Source organism: Stylophora pistillata, chromosome 1 (genome assembly GCF_964205215.1).
Source record: "Stylophora pistillata chromosome 1, jaStyPist1.2, whole genome shotgun sequence".
Taxonomy (NCBI): Eukaryota; Metazoa; Cnidaria; class Anthozoa; order Scleractinia; family Pocilloporidae; genus Stylophora; species Stylophora pistillata.
Genome location: NC_142519.1, coordinates 59,106,613 through 59,127,956, shown reverse-complemented (window position 1 = coordinate 59,127,956; position 21,344 = coordinate 59,106,613). Strand labels below are relative to the sequence as shown.

General features: G+C 40.5%; 3 protein-coding genes across 3 annotated transcripts in view; 2 read left to right on the top strand and 1 right to left on the bottom strand.

Annotated features, from left to right (window-relative positions):
• LOC148743408 (G protein-coupled receptor GRL101-like) overlaps nt 1–21,344 on the top strand; it is a 169,644-nt gene that overhangs the window by 19,117 nt on the left and 129,183 nt on the right. The window lies entirely within an intron of this gene.
• LOC148743421 (uncharacterized) lies at nt 8,002–10,188 on the top strand. Its single transcript, XM_088726335.1, has 2 exons — nt 8,002–8,257; nt 8,397–10,188. The coding sequence occupies exons 1-2, from the start codon at nt 8,084–8,086 to the stop codon at nt 8,805–8,807; spliced, it is 585 nt and encodes a 194-aa protein (XP_088582461.1). The 5' UTR covers nt 8,002–8,083; the 3' UTR covers nt 8,808–10,188.
• Nucleotides 9,562–12,202, bottom strand: LOC148743420 (uncharacterized). Its single transcript, XM_088726332.1, has 2 exons — nt 11,956–12,202; nt 9,562–11,599 (listed from the first exon to the last, which is right to left on the bottom strand). Exons 1-2 carry the CDS (start codon nt 12,075–12,077, stop codon nt 11,104–11,106), a joined length of 618 nt encoding a protein of 205 aa, XP_088582458.1. The 5' UTR covers nt 12,078–12,202; the 3' UTR covers nt 9,562–11,103.

Sequence of the window (21,344 nt, the reverse complement as noted above, 5' to 3'; positions counted from 1 at the left end):
CGCAATAAGCCTGGGGTCGCTAGGGAGATTCTTAATTGGTTGTTGGTACTCGACTGTAAGTCTCGACCTCAACTCCTCGTCGGATACCACAACCCGAAAATTGCGTTCAGAAGCAGAACCTGTTAAACTTAGGTAATCTTTTAGTTTCCCTAAGCTTTTCTGGAAGAAGTTTTCGTTAAGATCTTCTGGATTTACACTAGAGGGCTCTTTAGGAACACGCGTAGGCACGTTTCGAAATAAAAACAATTCATTTAAGAATTATTTTTAAAAGCTTGAAAACACCTAAAGTACAAAAACCAAAACTAAAGTTTTAAGTACGTTGTAATTTTACCACCAAAAATCCTAAAAACTAAAACTACACAATATCGATGGCTTTAAAATATATTCTAATTTCTCAACCGAAAGAAGTGCTTTTTAAAATGCCATTCTCGCATCATGGCGGCCTCTATGTCACTTTCGAACAACATACCAATCTGCTCGTAAAACGCAGAGATAAAAATGTATTTCGAACAATTCGGCACTTACTTTCAGTAACGCCTTATCTTTGTTTCCACTAGATTTGAAGACGAAAATAAGCCATTTTCCCTGTATAAAGTTAAGATATTGAGCCAAGGTACCGGAGCACGTCTAATATTACAAAAGAATATATTCTCGTTGCTACGCAACGAGGTTTTGTCTGACCCCCAAACAATGTGGCCGCTAAAAACCGTGGAAGGGTCTATTGTGCTGCCAAATGAATTTCATCATGGACTCTACTAAAGTGGAGCTTTTAATTCATAAATGTAACTTTGTTCCCCGGCGATTAGACAGAGAGGGGCCTTGGGCTAAAGTGAGGTCAAATTTGAGGTCAAAATCACTACCAAAAATTGCCATTTTTCAAAAAAACCATAACATTCACCTGCCTTCTTACATAACTTTCAATCAAATCCGGGAAGTACTTTAGTGACCTATTTATCAAAATCAGTTGAGAAAAGTTTGGCTTATTAAGAAATATGTCGACTCATAGCTTACAATTACTCTAAGAAGGCCTATGATTAGTACTACAAACACCTAGCGGTTTAGTAAAATAAACGTAATTTTTTTTTCTTTGAAAACCTAATACCCATTATACAGCACAAATGATGATGTTCTGACATAGATATGACAATATTTTTTAAAGATGCTTGAATTTCCTCTGATTTATATTTTTTAGGTCTTATTTCCATGCCTACTATACTCACTAGCATGCAAAGTCTCTATTTTTTGATGCAGTATGAAGTGAGCCTAACGAAAACGACCGTTAACAGAAGATCTGTGGTTAAGCTTTTGATAGCCTTGCTAGCTCTTGTAAATGAGCATGATGGCATCAGTAAAAGAGCAGGATGATACATACAGGTTGTAGTGAGTAGCGTCCAGGTGACTTGTGATCCATCCGATTTCCCAAGTACGTTAGAGCTGAATAAATCAAATCATCCGGCAGGAAATAAGAAATCCACAGTCAGGAGAGCTGGATAACAAATATTTTGTGTTGCAGTTCATATGAAACATGCCATGCAACACCTCGAGATACATTTGTTATTGTATCGACTGACCAACCATATTGGACGCGAGAGTGAGAGGACTGCACCAAGTCGAGGAGTCACGCAACCTTCACTGAGTTTTGAGTAACGCGGGTTTGTCGACTATCACATGCGGCAATCACAGGAATTTGCTTACTGTAGAAGAGGTTCTAATTTATACTGTAAAAGATACCTCCTCTCAAAAGGAAGTACTTTTAGGTCTATAAATTTATTAGTTAGTAATACTATCAATTATTAATATAAACATTATCTTATCTTTATACGTAAGTCTTATTTTGTACTTTATTACAACTATTGTTTAGGTATCTTTTTATTTTTTACACGGCCCCACAAGCTGCACAGCTTCAATGCTTATCGTGTCTAAATAAAGGTTTTACTTACTTATTTACTTTTGCTTTTGTAACACCTTGGCTAATCTTCCCTTGGCAGAGAGTTCGCGAAAGTTGAAATCTTCATACAAAAGAGAACTGGAAAACCATCAAACTATTTTGAAAAATGTGTCCTAAACCCTTTTCATAGGAAAAATTGAGGAAACAATTTTTTGACGGGAAGTTGAGAGGACTGCTTTTTGCGAGAGTGGCACTAAAAAAGCCATTTGCTACATTTATGCGCGTGTATGAGCCCTTTCTGATATTTTTAATTAACTGTACTTGTAGCTTTGGTATAACCCGATCTTCCTCTCGCCCCGAACTCACTTGAACCCTTGTACTTGTATTTTAGACAAGTAGTCATGTAATTAGCGCAAGACAACAAAGGAGTCATTCTTGTTTCGTGCAGAGCCCATGACGCGGCACCGCACTGATCATTTACCCCTCCAAAGAAACAAAGCGCAATCGTAAAATTATCCTGAAACTTCTTATCGCTATACTTTTAATACTTGATAAGGACACAAACATTTACACTTGAATAGGGGGAGGAATGGAAACTTGGTCCAGTCCTAATACTCTCACGTCCAAAATGGCGGGCCCTATTGGCATCATCTCATGTCTCTTGTGGAATATTTCATTTAAACAGCAACAATAATTTTTTGTCATCCAGCTCTTTTGACTGTGGATTCCCTCTTTGTTAGATGGTTCCATTTATTCAGTTCTAAAGTACCTAAGATGTCTGGCGGATCACAAGTCACCTGGAAGGTGCTCACTGCGGCACTTAAACTTATGGTCATGCTCGCTAAGTGATTTGCGAGAGCTATTCAGTCTATTCAAAGGTCAGGCGTAGATAATCTTTCAGCGATCGTTTTATTCTGAGCTCACTGGTTGAGGCCGGGTTAAGGTCATTTTATTTTCAATTAAAAAACGGCCCGACAAAATATAGAGACTTTGCATGTTTGGAGTATAATATGTACGGAAATATGGCCTGAAAAACATAGATCACAGAAAATTCAAGCATCTTTGAAAAATATATTGCTGTATCTATGTCAGAACATCATCATTTGTGCTCTATGATTAGCACAAGGTTTTCACAGGAAAAAAATTATCTTTATTTTGCTAAACCGCTGACTTTGGTCTGTTTATAGCATGAATTATGCTTAAAATTCCGTTTTGCTTGGCCTTAGAGGGGCATGGAGAGTTTGTGCGAAAAACTTAACAAACCTTAATAAGCCAAATTTTTCTCAACTGATTTTGATAAATAAGTCACTTAAGTACATACTGGATTTCGTATGAAAGTTATGCAAGAAAGCAAATAAATGTCATGGTTTTTTTTTAAAGATGGCAATTTTTGGTAGTGAGTTTGACCTCAAATTTGACCTCACTTTAGCCCCAGGCCCCTCTCTCTTTAATCGCTTGAGAATACAGTTACATTTATGAAGTAAAAGCTCCACTGTAGTAGATTCCATGGTCAAATTCATTTGGCAGCACAATTTACCAATGGGTTTTTATAACACTTTCAAAGTGCCACCTACAAAGATGAGTTTTGGTGCTCCATAGGCCGCAAAATGGGACCCCCCTGAAACTCCAGAACAAACAGTCAGAGAAGTGAGCCAAAGTGGCTTTTGAAATATCTTATCACATACAACTTTTTATGCCAAGTCTCAGCCAAATCGGTTGACCACCACTTTCGGCTCCTGGAACACTTTCTCAGCAGACCTCTGTTACACACAGAACGATAGAGGTCGCCTACAATCAGTGATCTTGAAGGACATAAGAGGTTGGCCAAAAGACAAGACCCAACTATCACCCCTTGTCATACCATACTTCAGCATCCGTGACGAACTGGCAGTCACTGATGGCCTCATCCTCCGGGGCGAGAGATTGGTTATACCAAAGTACATGAGGCCTCAGTTAAAAAAAGACATCCACGCTGGACACCAAGGCGTCGACACATGCCTGCGACGAGCTCGAGAATATGTATTTTGGCCTGGAATGAGTAAAGAGATAAAATAGTGGATACAAGCGTGTGAGGCGTGTAGAGATTTTGAACAGAAACCATGCAATGAACCTCTTATGAGCCAAGACATTCCTGAACGAGCCTGGGAGAAGATTGGCTGCGATCGAACTGTTATAATGTAATGGTAAAGACTACCTCATCACTGCTTGTTACAAATCAAACTTCTGGGACCTGGACCGCCTTACCGACACCAAGTCCACAACGGTCATCAAGAAGCTAAAAGCCCATCTTGCTCGATTCGTGATTCTCAGACAGCTGGTCTCTGACAATGGACCTCAGTTTGTGTCAAGTGAATTTCACGCTTTCACCAAGAGCTGGGGTATTGAACACACCACCACCTCACCCCACAACAGCAAAGCCAATGGCAAAGTTGAATCAACCGTGAAAGTAGCCAAGCGCATGCCGCGGAAAACCGCCAAGTCAGGCCAAGACCAATACCTTGCCTTGCCCAACATCAGGAATTCCCCAACACAAGGCGTAGGCAGCAGCCCAGCCCAGTGTCTCATGGGTAGGAGGACCAGGACCCTGCTGCCGACTACAAAATCCCTGCTGGAACCAAGAAATCCCCTGAACCCTCACGAGATGGAACAGCTTCAATTAAACCAGAAAAGACAAGCAAAGTACTATAATCGTACCGCACATGACCTACCCACCTTGAAGGAAGGAGACACTGTCCGCATGAAACCTTTTGTCCTTGGACAACACACCTGGAAGAAAGCTGAGGTCACCCGCAGGCTGAATGAAAGATCGTATGAAGTTCAGGCCTCCGGCACAACCTACAGACGCAACCGACAACACCTGTGAAAACCTCACAGCCCTCCAAGCAACAAGACCTTGCCAAAGAACCTCATCCTATGCCAAGTGCTGACTGTAAGGTGACCACCCCAGGACAAGACACACAGCACAACGCCAGCCCACAGAACCAGGCAGAGGGAGCAAGTGAGACAACCACTTTGCCCAACCCTTGTGAATCTGGAGCAGTGAAGCGTTCCCGATCAGGCCGTGCCATTAAGCCACCAGCTAGGCTGAGAGACTATGTGCTAACTTGAACGCTGTTGCGAGAGACAAACCAATACGGAACAAAGAGACTGTGACATTTTGTTTTCATATACTTTCCTTTATTGCCTACATTTGGTAATCGTTTTTTTTTCTTTCGCCACATTGTTGCTCAATTTGCTAGTTCATATTGTTACCCTAATCTCCCCCCCCAAAACACACACACACAAAAAAGGAAAGATGTTACAATGTGTATTGCGTGACGCTTACGTCATGACCTCGCTTTGAGGAATAAAGCTGTCTTTGTTAATCGGCCATCTTAAAAACTGCGTGTGGAGTCACTGAGGCTATCTTCTCATCAACAATATCCCTCCAATATTGCTACAACGTATAGCGCCTCTTATAGCATCTTTTCAAAAACCTTTGTATAACAGTAAGTTCGGAAACACTTGCAGCATAAACTGAAAGACCGTGTAATAACTTAGGGATCACAATTGAATTAAAAAGGTGGTCTATTTCGTCTTGTGTATATCCTTCTTAACGTAGGCTTCTGAGGACAAATAAACACTTGTTGGCTTCATGGAGCTTGGCCTTGACATGCATGCTGAACTTACAATTAGCTTGAAATGTGACGCCCAATAAAGAAATATTATTGTATTGTTCGATATTGTTCGATATTGGGTAGACTGTTGAATTGTCTTTCTTACGCATGACTAGCTCCTTACACTTACTAGGGTTACAGTGCGTGCCGTTTGGAACAGTCCAATCCATAAACTTGGACAAGGCAATGTCAGATATATCCTGGGAATCTTTAGTGATCTTGACTAAGACGTTGAATCGTCTGCATGCTTAAACAATGATATATCTTTGTAACCATCTATCTCTAGGTCATTCAAAAATATGTTGAAAAGATATGAGCCACTGACGCTTCCCTGCGTTGTTCCCTTGTTGACAATTCTCCACTGGCAAATCAAATTATTGAAAATCCCCCTCTGTTTTCTACCTTCAAGAAAGCTGGCATACCAGTTAATGCATGAATTAAGTGGACCGCGTTTCAGCTTTTCAACTAGGAGATTGTGTTTAACGTTATCAAAGGCTTTTGAAAAATCTATCGTAAACATTCTCACCTCTAAGGTGTCCCGTCTATCCAATGCCGCAAGAAATGTATGCTGTATTTTCAACAGAGCGTTTACACAACTTCCACCTGAGCGGTACGCAAATTGAGGGTGATTCAGATGTTGCTCCAGGCGCTTCTTGTTAAAAATGTTATATACTGTTCTTTCAAACGTTCTGGCAATAACTGGAGTAACATTGATTCCTCTAAAGTCTGCGTATTCGACTGGTGTCTCGACTTTTGGGATGGGATTGACGTTAGCCTCCTTCCAACGGCTTAGCCAAATCTGCCGAGCTCGAGACATGTTCCATAAATTCTCAATCACTGGGATAAATATCTCAGCATAAATTTTCCATATCCAGAAAGGAACCTCATCAGGTCCGGCGGCATTATGCTATATTTGTCAGAAGGCAATAAACACTTGAAATGTAGATAGTTGTGGAGCAGGGATGTTCGCATCAATCTCGGCAGGAACTCGTTATTAAAGCAAATGTCGCCAAAATAATCATTTAAACTAATGATGAAATACTTGTCTGGTTCGCAGCTGCTCTTGTCTTTACGCATGGACATTCGATCAACTTTCCTCCACCAGGCTAGCGATCCAAGTCTCCCAGACGCTAAAGCTCGGCGATTTTCAACTATTAGTCGTCCTATCTTCTCCATCAGTTCAGCTAGGTCTCTCCCGCCGCCTTTTCGAGATCTTGTTTTTTTCTACAAGAGCGATTTCACTGATAGACTCATCCACGGAGGGTCTCTGGAAGACATTGGAAACGATTTGCTTGGAAAACATTCGTTACTTAATTTCTCTAAGATCTAGATGGAATGCAGCGAGTTTACCGCTGCATCGATGACAAAGTTATTATTGACATGATTGCAGTCTTGTTCAAGGAACTTATGGTAAAACATCATTTTGCGATGCTCTCGTTAATCACGCATTGTGCTACTGAATCTCAAGGGCTTTAGTCTCACACCTGCTGGTAAAATGACGCCTTTATGGTCTGTTTTCATTTGTGCGACAATAGGGTAGCACCTAGAGAAGAGGGCTTCATTATAAGCTAAGAAATTCTCGAAAACAGAATCGCCTCGAGTTGGAAAGCCAACCAGCACTTTTAAACCAGATAAATTCGAAAGCTTTTCTAAATCAAGCCGGTTGAGGTCTCTTCCACATAGCACTAGTCCACTTGGTTGATGCTCGAGAAACTGATCACCAGTATCCGTGACATATTCAATTAAGTCGTCTTCCTGGTATTTAGATCTTGGTGGATGATAAATGAAGTTGAAGTTCATTTATTTGTTTTAGCAGGTTGATTAATTTGGCAGCTGTAATAGCTGATGTGGACCTGCTGTCCTAACCCACCCATCCCACCCCAGGGGAGGACATCCATCACACAGTAATCTCGTGTGTGGGAAATTAACGTCTCCTGCCCCAACCCTGCAGGAGACGGAACCTCCATTAATTCGTCCCTATCCGAGAAGACTAGAGTATCTAACCATTTCGTGATGTTATAGAAAGGTAGCAAATTCTTCTCAATTATTTTAAGACCTTGAGTGTTGGTCCGGCCGGGGCTCGAACCCTCGACCTCCCGCACTATAGTTCAGCGCTCTATCCATTGAGCTAACCGGGAGGCGGTTACCACACATCAGCATATACCACACATTAGCATATGATGGCCCGATGGTAATTCAATTTCCACACTGATGGACTCAAACAACTCCGATCTCGAAACTGATTTCACTTTTACATTTTTCCTCACATAAATCGCTACGCCTCCTTTCTCTCGTTTGTCTTTGTCAAACCAGTTTCGATCCCTTCTGTGCATGGTATAATTGGATATGGCTACAACCGAGTCCGGCACGATCCTTTTTCAACGTGTTTCGGAAACAACGCAGATGTCGATATCATTCGTAAACAAGTCAGCTTCAAGTGCCAGATTAGCTTTGATTCCATAGAGTCCTAAAGTGTGACGTCACGTTGCCATGACAGCATTTTTTTCTGGTCTAAACAGTTTAAACTCATACTTCAAACATGGCGTCTTTATCGATATGCTCACTCGTTTCTTTCTTTTCTGGAGAGCAGAAATCGCTTGATCGCGGAGAAAACCACTTCAAATTCGACCATGTCCAAAGCTTTATTTATTCCAGGGGAGTTATCAAAGGTGAAGTCCTAGCAAGCATGAAAAATAAGGACTACAAAGTCACAGTAAGTTGCCAATTTGGGATCACAACACGTATGTTCAATTCGAAGAACTCCCAACCCCGATTTCACCTCCAATTTAATGTTTATATTGCGGAATATATATTGCAACTTACGTGTCTGTTTCGAATTATCTTTTTATCAGATTTATCTCGATGAAAACCTTGAAATAAAAAACACAGAATGCGAGTGTCCTCGCGGCGAGTTCAAGTGCAGTCACACGGCAGCCATATTTATTTATGGCATCCATAACCTTAGCAGGACGGACCTGGAATGCCAATGGAAACGAAAGCGAAAGGCAGAAAGCGTACAGTCTGCAAGCCAGATGTTTCCAGCGCCACCGAAGAAGAAGGATTACAGCCCTTTGGCGCGCGATCCTAGCCGAGAAGATCGGATGTGGCTGTACAGCGAACTAAAGCGCTATGGCAAATTTACAGGGACCTGCTGGATCTTGAGTCCCGAACCACAACCTGCTACCCCTCTCTCGATCAAGACGATTGAGATATCATTTACTCAGAAGGTTTCCTTATGGCATCTACGAAGGAAAAACAATTAGAGTACTTGATTGAGAATGCCAAAGTAGAGGAGCTAGCTAGAGAACCATAAATGTTGTGAGCACCCTCACGGCTGGCCAGCGAAACAGCCCTGCATGGCACCAAGCTCGTAGAGGCCGCCTGACTGCTAGTAATTTTGGCTCCGTCCTCCAGGCAAAAAGAGTTACACCGTCTCTTATCAAGCGACTACTTGGGGAATACAACTTGAGTGGAGTTAAAGCAATTGCATGGGGACAGGACAATGAGACTGAGGCCCTGAAGTCCTTCACCAACATCACAAACTTTACACCTGTACAGACCGGCCTTTGGCTACACGAGTCGGGAGTTCTGGGTGCTTCCCCTGATGGACTTGTGGGAGACGACTCGGTGATTGAGTGTAAGTGCCCCTACACACATCGAAATGCGACAATCAAGGAAGCTTGTGGGCACAAAGACTTTTACTTGGAGGAGAAGGAAGGGAATTATACGCTGTCTACCACATATGTTTACTGGCATCAGTGTCAAGGCCAGATGTTCCTGACAAAGCGCAAATTCTGCTACTTTGTTGTATGGACCACAAAGGATAGTGTTGTTATCAAGATTGAATGAGATGAATCTTGGGAGCACAATATTACTATCTTGAGTGATTTTTACTTTCATCAACTATTCCCAAAGATTACCGAGGGAGAACTTTGAAAAGTGGTGCACAGATGCTGGACATAATCAAAGTGGGGGGGAGGGGGGGGGGAGTGGGAGCTAATGTAAATAGGCAGAAGCTAATGTTAAAAGGTATTTTTTTAAATTTCATACATTAATTTCTTAATATAACATTACATATTCTACACTCAGATAGAGACACAAGATGAAGAACCCACATTTTTCCATTTAGCATAGTAACTTAATAATAAATTACATTCTTCCTGAAAGCAAGCTTAAACAATTTTTTTTGCAACCAATGGCTACTGGTAGCTGGTAACACTTATCCTGGTTACTCAACAGGGCCCAGGTGCATAAAACTTATGCCACACTTAAGTAGGCTTGGATAGCAATGCAAAGGGAAGGGGAGGGAGCCAAAACAAAATCCATGCAGCACAGGTTATTTTTTCTGACTACCTCTCACCATCCCTTAAAGCTAATTTAAGTGTGGCTTTAGTTTTATACACCTGGACTCAGGCTCCCAGCTTTACAGACACAAAAGTAAAACCTTTCAGCCAGCAGGACTTTCACACTTGGAACTACTGGACGAAAGAATTCCATACTGGTCACATGCCCCTGACCTGGATTTAGTTGAAATGACAATTTAAGAATGTCACTGGATTTCATTATAATCTATTTTCACAGAACACATAGTAGTTTGTATTAATGAACATAAAGGAGATGAATATCAGAAAAATGTAAAACTGACCACATCATATTTTTGACCAAAGCTATGTCAATACCATTTGATCTGTTACAGTAGGGCTTTTAGTAATACAAAAATAATATTAAAAACTCATTGTACTATAATTTAGTTGAAAAAAAGTTCTATCCAGTCAAATTCAAAGTCTTCGCAGCCATCCTTGATCAATGGATACTGCAAATTAACAAGAGCTGAGCACAGTTGGCATAGCTTGTCAGCATGGCACCTCAAAAATGCTGGGATGAAGCCAAGGATGCGAAAACTCTTAAGTCTTGCATTTGCACGCTCTACGTGGATGCGACATCGAGCTATTGATTTTGTCGCCCTTGCCTCACTCTCTGTAAACTTTCCATTGTTGAGAAATGGTGGTATGTTCACTGAAACACCTCTTGGAACTACATCGCTGATGAGAAAACGTTTGTCTGCCAGAACAAGATCACCAGCACTCAAATGTTTACAAAACCCAGACTCTTTAACCATGACCTTGTCACTGACTGAGCCAGGAAAAAGATCACTAACATAGGTTATAACTCCATTTGGGGCAACCCCTATAATGACTTTGAAAGAGTTCATTCCCCTGTAGCTGGAATTTGTAGCATTCTGCTGGGACATGAGCTTAGGTGCAGCAATTTCAATGTCTGTACAATCAATCACAATGCGGCAACTGCTGTACTCAGTGAAAGAGGATGGCAAACACATCTTGTTCTTTTCTCTAGATGGCACGGTTGTCATGATGTCTTTGAACAGGAGAGAATGCAAAACATGGACAAAAGTTAGTACTATGTTAGCAACAGTTGCAACACTGCATGAAAACAACTGGGCTAAATGTAGATTGGTATAATTTTGTTTCAGTTTCATCAGAGTGATAAATATCTGGTCCTCAAGTGTGATCCCCTCAACCTTCCATCCAGCATAATAGTTTATTTCACACCCTTGAATCTTGAAACATATCCCACAACAATATCAAGAACATCCTTAGTGGGTAGACCTGTCTCCATCCGTATCACCTCAGGGCTCAAGCTCTTAGCAGAGTAGTGTGCACTATAGTAACTTGTCATTTCCTTGCGTTTAGCAAGTTCTGTTGAAGTCATATCAAGCTCTATTGACAGCAGAGCTTCTTTGGAACTTGTCTTTTCCTCTTGTGAGCATTCAGTGGAACATGGTTCAGAGTTCTCTTTAATCTCTTCAAGCACAGATGCTACAGTTGGTAATTTCGTGGGCTCGGCAGACACTTTCCGTTTTTTCTTGGGGGTAGGTGTACTGGGAGGTGTTGGTCCTGTACCTGGCAGCAAGTCCAAACTATCAAACAGCTTGTGCCTGTTTCTGTCACTGATGGTTGGCATATTTTCTTTTCGCCCATCTTTAAAGTGACAACTGCAAAGTCGCGAATGTTTGCTGGGCTTTCTATCTCCTCTCCTATAACAGAAAAAGACAGAAGCAGTTACTATACTTGCGCTTAAAAAACCCAAAGTTTAGTTGGTCACATGCTTAACCTTGTAGTCTAAGACGTGAATGCGAAGCGAGTATTTCTCTGAGCTTGTTACTTAATACTAGTTAGTATAAAAGCTTTGATACTCACAACTATCATATAGTTTTTTAGTAACTAAATAATCTTAGATCAAGACTGAAGACAAGGAAAGGCAAAGCCGCGAGAAAACAAATAAGACAAGAAAGAGAAACAGCTAATCGTGAATCAGTTTGAGATAAAAAAAAACAGCTATTTCTAATCGATGGTACAGCATCGAAATATATATTTTTCGAAAAATACTCACCTTACAAATGATATCCACTTATCATAGAGTGTTTTATGTTTTTTCTGGTCTGGAAACGAAAAGAATCGGCAGCAGTGGCTTTCAGATGTGTGATTGCAATCTGGATGAAAACACTGGCCCATCGCAAACTTCGTCTCCGTTGCGTTTTGACTCGAATTATTGCTCACCAGGTGCTTTTGTCCGCTTATTATACTCTTCAATAGTAAGGCCAAAGGTTATCTTGATTCTCTTTATCTTATTTCTATTATTGGAGGATAAACTGCGCTATTATAGCTCTTGAAGTGCTCGAGGTCAACGACAATGTGTCACGCTAGGGACGCCATATTGGTTTGTTTAGACCACAGAATTCCGGTGCTATGGAAACGTGACGTAAGCACTTTAGGACTCTAATAGAGTCCTAAAGTGCTTGTCTTAGTAAAGCTACAGATATTTAGAAACATGCATTTAGGGACCGCATATTTGTCTTCCGTGGGAGAATTAGTGCTAGAGTTCTTGATTTGAGAACGTTTAATTCTTGTTAAGTTGTTGTGATTGCATCCGCGGCACATTGACGGGTGTTTCCTGACTGGGCTTTTGGTAAACAAAACAGGAATTGCATGCCGTCTTGTTTTTCGTCCACCTCCAGGCTTTCCTCTGTAGGAAAATATTCCAGATCTTTTCAGGTCTTCGAAGATATACGTTTCAATGACAGACTTAGGATAATGGCTTAAACGGAAAAGCGACTTCCTCGAGTAGTCGAAGCGCAACGCGGTTATTTGACAAGATGGCGGCGTCGCACTCAATTCGTGTGAAGGCTTGCCAGTCGACAAAGTCTCATTTTTCCAAGGACCAGGATTGATGAAAACTTCCATATCTATGGTAATATGTATCTAGGCTCAAAATCTGGTGGTGAAAAACATATATAACCGTGCTTCGACCGGGCAAGTTGTACACGCTGAATCCATCGGGGGATTTTAACCAGCCTGCGGAACGAAAGCGGTATCGTAAGAAGGCAACGGGAGCTAAGCTGAATCCGCTGGAAGTGGCTCCTGAAGTTCTTTCCTGATCATTCGAGCTGTGCAAATCCCTACTTAAGAGTAAATGTGTTAATAAATGGATAAGAGAGCCTAGAGCTAAAGTACATGTGGCAGCCATAACAGCGCCTGGTTACTTTTTATGCCAAAAATATGGCATAAGACGCAAAAATATCGCTGTAAGAGATCATATACCGTGTAATGTACTAATTGCATGAAAGGGGAAAATAATCCGCAGCAACAATGAGGGTAAGACGTGTATGTGATCGTTCTGCACTCTTTCTCCTCTACTTCGCTCTCTACTGGACCAACCAACCATTTCTGAACGGAAGACACTACAGAAGCTATGAATCTACAAATTGGCCTCGAAAATGCGATCCGAGACTGAATATTCCGCCTCCTAGAAGGGATTTTTTCTATCCATCGTCGCATTTCTGTTCGACCAACAAAGCTGCCGGAATCTTGCTTCACAATACAACTAATTACTCTAACAAAGATGTTTTGTTCACAACGAGCATTTCACATCGTTGGATGAATTGCTGTACAATCACTGGTTCGCTTCTGCATAGGAATTTATCAAAGCGGCGCAGGATAAAAAGACACAAAAGACCATTCTTTTATTATCCCAACAGCCTCGCCGCTTTCAACATGGAACTAACTGGCGATCTTACATTTAAACTCAATCCCGGACCCTCTATGAACAAAACAACACCGGTCATTGTTTCATCGCAAGCCAAGCGTAGCCATGCATTACGGCCAACCACTGTGTTACACAACGTCGCCCTCGGCTCCAAAAATTGCTGTCCCAGAGGAGTGAATTGGCACAATCTTATCAGCATAGGATGCTCAAAGCAAAAACTGCAGAATAGATTCGTACCCATCGACTTCTGTTTGTTGAATACCAGATCGATCAATAAGAAGGAACTTGCGATCAAAGATTACGCAGTCGACAATAACGTGGACATTTTCGCAATGACTGAGACATGGCTGAGTAATAATGAAAACTATAATTTTTCCATCACCGAAGTCTGCCCCACTGGATACCAGTTTTATCACGTTACTCGGAAAAACTCACGAGGGGGAGGAGTTGGTCTCCAAATAAAGAAATGCGTGAGGGTTACGAAACAAACCCAAAGAAATTTCAAGTCTTTCGAATACCTGGACATCGTAACGATGTGTTCCACTGGGTCTACAAGAATTGTCACCATCTATAGACCACCTCTATCTAAGGCAAATCAACTAAATAGTGCTCTCTTCTTCGAAGAATTCTGCATTCTCACAGAACAGCTAGTTGTGTTCCCTGGTAACCTACTTATATTGGGTGACTTCAACTACCACGTGGATAATATCAGCAACTTGGATACTGTCAAATTTAACAACATTTTAGAATCGTTCGGCCTAGTCCAGCATGTAAATGGACCCACCCATAAAAAGGGCCATACCTTAGACCTGATCATAACTAGAGCCGAGGACGAACTAGTTAATAGCACTGAAATACGGGATCCCATGCCGTCCGATCACTATGCTGTACACTGCATACTTCGTCTAAAGAAACCACCTCTGGAACAAAAGGAAATTAGTTATCGAAAACTGCGCTCGGTAAATATGGGCAGTTTTAATGATGACCTAAAGCAGTCCGACCTTCTGTCGACTAGCACCCCTGATCTTACAGGTCTCATTGAAAAATACGAAAACACACTGACGGAAATACTTCAAATGCATGCCCCTTTAAAACGACGCCTGATAACCCTCCGCCCATCAGCACCATGGTACCACGAGGGTATCAGTGATGCTAAGAGAAAACGCCGGAAGATGGAGCGCCGCTGGCGATCATCAAGACTGTGCACTGACAGACAGATATATGTCGACCAGTGTCGGGCTGTGAATAAAATGCTTAAAGACGCAAAGGCTTCATACTACTCATCTATTATCTCAGAGAATGTATCAGATCCAAAAGTGCTTTTCGACGCCGTTGACAAGCTATTAAACCGCAAAGTAGAGAGACGCTATCCGACCGCATCTTCAACGATTGAGCTTACGAACAAATTTGCCGACTTTTTTGACAAGAAGATAGCAACAATAAGAACAAAGCTATCCAATGAAGCAAATACCAGTACCCAGTCCTGGGATGCAAACAAAAAGCCTTGTCATGCCGAATTCAAAGAGTTCAGAGTGATGTCGGAGAGAGAGATTGAGGGTTTTGTAGACACTATCGGTAAAAAATCCTGCGATATTGATCCTATACCAGCATCTATTCTAAAGGAATTTAAATCAGCCCTTCTACCTATCCTAACTAACATCGTTAACATGTCGCCCCAATCAGCATCAATTCCTACTGCACTAAAAGAAGCAGCGATCAAACCGAAGTTGAAGAAGGACAACCTGGTCTCTGAGGATTATTCAAATTTTAGACCTATCTCAAATCTGAAGGTCATAACAAAGATAATTGAAAAGGCAGTTTCTTGTCAACTGAGCGATCACCTACGTGATAATGATTTAGAGGAATCTTTTCAGTCTGTGTATAAGCGTTTTCACAGCACAGAGACTGCCCTCTTGAGGGTGCAAAATGACGTTCTCTTAGAAATAGACAAACAAAAATGTGTTGCCATGCTGTTGTTGGACATGTCTGCGGCGTTTGATATAGTCGACTACGATCTACTACTAGAACGAATGGAAAAACGCTATGGAGTAAAAGGAAATGTGCTATAATGGTTTCGATCCTATCTCCAAGACCGAAAACAGTTTGTAACAATTGATGGACACAAGTCAAAGACGAAAGAACTTCGGTACGGTGTTCCCCAGGGATCAGTACTGGGTCCGATTTTATACTTATTTTACACTTCACCCATTAGGGACATCATCAGACGGCACGGACTAAATTACCATCTCTACGCCGATGACATCCAGCTCTATCTCCCTTTCAAGCCCAACCCAGCCGAACAACCTAGTTCTATAGCAAAAATAGAGGCATGTGTTTCTGAGATAGACTCATGGATAGTGTGCAATAAATTGAAACTAAACAGAGAAAAGACGGAGCTATTGATCTTGAGCGCACGACACCGTCCACACCCATTAGTAGAATATGTTGATGTGTCTGGTGAGCGGATCCAGCCATCTCCCTTTGCAAGAAACATTGGAGTTATCTTCGATGAGCACATGTCATTAGATAAGCATGTCACCAGTACCTGCAAAGCCTGTTTGTTCCACCTTAGAAACATTAGCAAGATAAGGGACTTCCTATCTCTAACAGATACTGAAAAGTTAGTTCATGCATTCATTACATCTAAGCTAGAAAACACCAACTCGCTACTATACGGACTGCCCAAATTCCTGATAAATCGCTTACAAAATGTCCAGAATGCCGCAGCTCGTGTCGTCACTCATACAAGAAAGTACGACCAAATCAAACCTATCTTAAGGCAGCTGCACTGACTCCCAGTTAGCCAGCGCATAGATTACAAGATACTACTTCTGACCTACAAAGCGCTCAACGGCCAGGCCCCTAGTTACATCACTGAACTGTTGAAGCCTTCTGTAACGACCAGAAATCTGAGGTCCTCCTCTAAAAATTTACTTAAAGTACCATCTGTTAAGCTAGCAAGTTATGGTCATAGGTGTTTCTCTTTTATAGCACCGACTCTATGGAACTCTCTTCCAAACAACATAAGAGTGAGCGGCTCGCTATCACATTTTAAGACCTGTATAAAGACATACCTTTTTAACAAATTTTATAATTAGACTACTCCTTACTGAGCTATTTAATTATTTAAGTAGTAAGTTAGGCCGCTAGATTGTTAGCTAGTAAGTTAGTTGATTAGTTGGTGAGCTAGTTAATTGGCTAGGAAATTAGTTAATTTCAATATAAGTTTAAAGTTTTTACTTTCATTATTACAGACTACCTTATTAGCTAGTTTCTTTTACTCATGTTTTAGAGATTTTTATGGTTTTTATAATCTTATCGATCCGATTTATAAAATTACTGTACAGCGCTATTGGATAGTGATAGAAATAGCGCTATATAAATACCGTACTATTACTATTATTATTATTAATAAACAATTAATAACAGCAGTGTGGCACTCTACGAAAAAAGAAAACTGGTTTGCAAGCGAGCTCTCGCAGACATCAAAAATGATCAGAAATAAACTTCAGTAAAGTGTCTGGCGGTATTGGGATCTGAAATCGGGGTGGAAAACTCGCCATGAATAGACAATGTGACGAAAATTAACTGAGATAGGCAGTGACCTATTATATTTTAACTTTTAATCAGATGGCTTCAAGAAGACGGTATTGGAACGTTACCCAAAGACGTGTTCAAAGATTGACCAATTTGGATGAACTGTGAGTATATGGTCAATGAAATACTATGTCTCTATATCATATTTACTTCGTATTAAACTGGATTACTCTTATCGCTATCATAACAAAAAAACGGCAAGAAAAGTAAGTTACATCTTGGATATTTGAAGTGATGTTTGTTTTGAGTACTGAGATATTTAATTTAAAGATAAAGTAAGTGTTTCAAATCAACTCCTGCAACCAAAACAGAATGAAAATTGTCAAGCTAATTATATTCATGAAAATATATAAAAGAGAATTAGGGGAATGCTGGGATATTCTTTTCTGCATCGTTTTCCCTGTGCTCACCTTTTATTGACATAATTAAGCAATATAACACATTTTTCCGTGCTCTAAAACGTGATAAATAAAGGTCGCGAGGAAAGCTCATCAATCACGAGCCGAAGGCGAGCGACTTATAAGCTTTCCAAGTGTTCCTAAAATATCTCAAGAGGGTTTATCACGTTATAGAGCTCGGAAAAATACGTTCTATCGCTTTTATGACATAATAATAATAATAATAATAATAACAATAATAGTAAAGCAGTTATATAGCGCTAAGCTCGACAAGTTCTCCGTAGCGCTTTACAAAATTATAGACTAATCAACAAAGCCATTAAATTATAAAAAATCGTAAATTAAAAAGCGTCTTTGAACAAGTATGTTTTAAGGTCACAGTCTTCTTCAAAATTGCAACAGATTCAGATGTTTTCAAGGAATATGGTAAATCGTTCCAAAGCTTGAGACCGGCAATGGAGAAGGCACGGTCACCATAGTTCTTTCGAAATGTTCTTGGAACCATCAGGAGCATTTGTGATGAGGAACACAGTATACGAGAGCCATAATTCCTGTGATGCAACAGTTCAGCAATATAATTTGGAGCTAAGCCATGCAGACCTTTATAGACAGGTAGAAGTATTTTGAGGATAATGCGATACTTAACAGGTAGCCAATGAAGTTTCTTTAATGCAGGTGTAATATGTTCCCATTTCTTTGTCAAAGTAATAACTCGCACAGCAGCGTTCTGTATAGACTGTAGCTTGATAATCATATAGTCAGGTAGTCCATATAGAAGGGAATTGCAATTATCCAATTTAGATGTAATGTAAGCATGAATCACAATTTCAGCAGTTTCCGGACTGAGATATTTTCGTATCTTACTTCTGTTCTTTAGGTGATAGTACGAAGCTTGACAGACTTTTTTAACTTGCTCATCCATTGTTAGATATTGATCGAAAAACACTCCTAAATTTCTTGTAGATTGAGCTGGGCTATTATTTTCATCCCTAACTTAAAAATAAATTGAGTACAGGAGATTGACGAAACCTGTAACTGATGAGTAACAATTCGGTTTCATCTTGGTTGAGCTTCAAGCCGTTCAATATCATCTATGAATCAATGTGTTTTACACACAATTCCACTTAAGATTTAACTGTTGATAGTTCATCTTGCGAACTTGACAAGAAAGACACATAAATTTGCGTGTCATCACAGTATAAATGATATAGTAGACCATAGCTCTTAATAATATCAGCTATTGGAGAAGTATATAGTACATACAATAATGGGCCCCTTGTGGAACGCCATATACCAATTTGCGTAGCATTGACTTACAGTTTTCAATTTGTACAAACTGTTCACGGTCCATGAGATAAGACTTAAGCCATTGGATTACTTTTTCTTTTACACCAAATCTTTGCTCTAGTCTTGACAACAGTATAGAATGGTCTACCTTATCGAAGGCCGCAGATAAGTCTAATAGCAGCAAAACAATAGAATGGTTTGTATCAACAGCGCGTAGGATATCATTCTGCACTTTAACTAAGGCGGTTTCTGTAGAATGGAAAACCTTATAGGCAGATTGGAACATCTCACCCAAGTGGTGCTTCGTTATGTAATCCGGTAAGTGAACCACCACAGACTTTTCAGTGATTTTAGAGACAAGGCTTAGGTTTGATACTGGTCTAAAATTAGCAAACTGGCTGTGATCAGCATTGGGCTTCTTTAGGAGAGGAAAGACAGTAGCAGTCTTGAGGGATTTAGGTACAGTAGCTGTATCGAGTGACATGTTAACAATCTTCGTAATATCTGGAAGTAGCACTTTAACGCATCCTTTAAAGACGATAGATGGGATAGGATCTAAACAGCAAGATTTATCATAAGATTTGGCGGCGTACTCCGCAATGTGCTTTTCTGTTACCTCAACGAAATCACAGAATGACGTTGAAATTTCAGTAGGTGGCTCCAAAGTGAGATCATTGCTGATTGCATCTTGTTTAGCTAACAGTGAATGGTGGATTTTGTCAATCTTCTCCGAGAAGAAATCAGCAAATGAGTTGGCCAACCCTGCGTTGTCATGACAGATAGGATACCTCTTGGGAGTTGATTTCTGCAAGAGCTTCTTTACGGTAGAGAATAACACCTTTTGATCAGATGAGTGCTGTTCGATAATAGATGAATAGTAATCAGATTTTAGTTTAGCAGTGAGATTAACAACAACATCGCACTGGTTTACATAACGCAGACGATCAGAAGGCAATCTTGTTAGGCGCCACTTTCGTTCAAGGTTCCTCCTAATTCTCCTCTGCTCACTCACTTCAGGTGTATACCATAGAGCGTTTGGTCGAACTGTAATCCAACGATGTTTTACTGGAGCATGTTTGTCAATTATAGAGGGCAGTGTAGTATCATATTTATCGACCAGTGAGCTCAGATCTGTGCATTGTTCATCAGAGAAAGCATCAATAAAGTCAGTGCAAAAACTCTCCATATTCAAAGTGCGTACATTTCGACTAGTTACCGGTTTTACCTCGAGGTTAGATTTTTGTAGGCGTAGTTCACAGAGAACAGCATAGTGGTCTGATAGTCCAGAATCCATGATGTTATATGAATTAATTAACAAGTCGTCTGATCTTGAAATAACCAAGTCAAGGGTGTGACCATGTATATGCGTATCCTCCATCACATGTTGTCTTAAGTTCGAAGAATCAAGTAAGTGCAGAAACTGTCGGGCATGTTGATTGTCTGGGTCATCAATATGGAAATTAAAGTCACCAGCAATTATAATATGACTAGTAGGCTCAGCATGAACTTGCTCTAGGAGTCGTGAAAAATCTTGGAAAAAAGCTATGTAGTTTGAATCTGGTGGTCGGTAAATAATCAAAAACCTGATGCACTTGATGGATCTAAAACGAAGATCCATTACTTCAAAAGATGGAAAATCATCTGTAAGTATATAATTTATTCTGAGGTTGGCTTTAAACACCACGCCTACTCCTGTCCCTTTGTCATGCAATCTTGGAACATGAAGGAATCTATAGCCAAAAGGGCACAAGGTGCCGATTTCTAATTCATCATACTTCCCAGGACGAAGCCATGTCTCGGTATGCGCCAGAATATCGATGTTGCTATCCACAACTTAATCCTTCATAGCCATAGCTTTATCTCTGACGGATCTGATGTTAAATAGAGCAAATAATGTGTTTTTTGTAGTGTTAGTTTGATTAGGCTTTGTACTGGCAGTTGACTTGATTGGAACCAGTGAGCGTGAACTGTAATTGTTGATGGAAGGCGCATATTTAGCATCAATGCGTGCAGTAATCCTCACAGGAATTGAGTTATTGTATTCTTGAGTAAAATTAGTATTCATATTCGACGAGTTTGAGGTTGAATTATGAATAGAGTAAAATCTTTGAATATTGGTATATGCTTCAGCAAGTCTGGTTCTTGTTTAGTTAGCGTACAGCTAATGTTCCTGTCATCATTAATAAATATATCCATGAGATCTGTAGTCGACTGTTGTACAATAATCGATGTAGAATCAATTGACCGATGAAGCAATCCATGAAAACCAGTAGGACCAGGATTTTTAGAGATATCTTGATGAACAGTTATATCCAAAGGAGGATCATGTCCTGGGATAGCTAAGCTTCTGATTCCATGCTTGGTAACTTTGAATTCAGCTCGTCGTGTTCTATGGAAACCATTTCTTAATGCTAGCTTAAGACATAACTAGTTAGTACATGCTGACTCTATAAT

What these genes read in the sequence shown, in the direction of transcription:
- LOC148743421 (XM_088726335.1), top strand. Translation starts at nt 8,084, where the DNA reads ATGGCGTCTTTATCGATATGCTCACTCGTTTCTTTCTTTTCTGGAGAG. An exon ending in ATAAGGACTACAAAGTCACA is followed by an intron (nt 8,258 to 8,396) that starts GTAAGTTGCCAA and finishes TCTTTTTATCAG; the next exon opens with ATTTATCTCGATGAAAACCT.
- LOC148743420 (XM_088726332.1), bottom strand. Translation starts at nt 12,077, where the DNA reads ATGGGCCAGTGTTTTCATCCAGATTGCAATCACACATCTGAAAGCCAC. An exon ending in AAGTGGATATCATTTGTAAG is followed by an intron (nt 11,600 to 11,955) that starts GTGAGTATTTTT and finishes TTTCTGTTATAG; the next exon opens with GAGAGGAGATAGAAAGCCCA.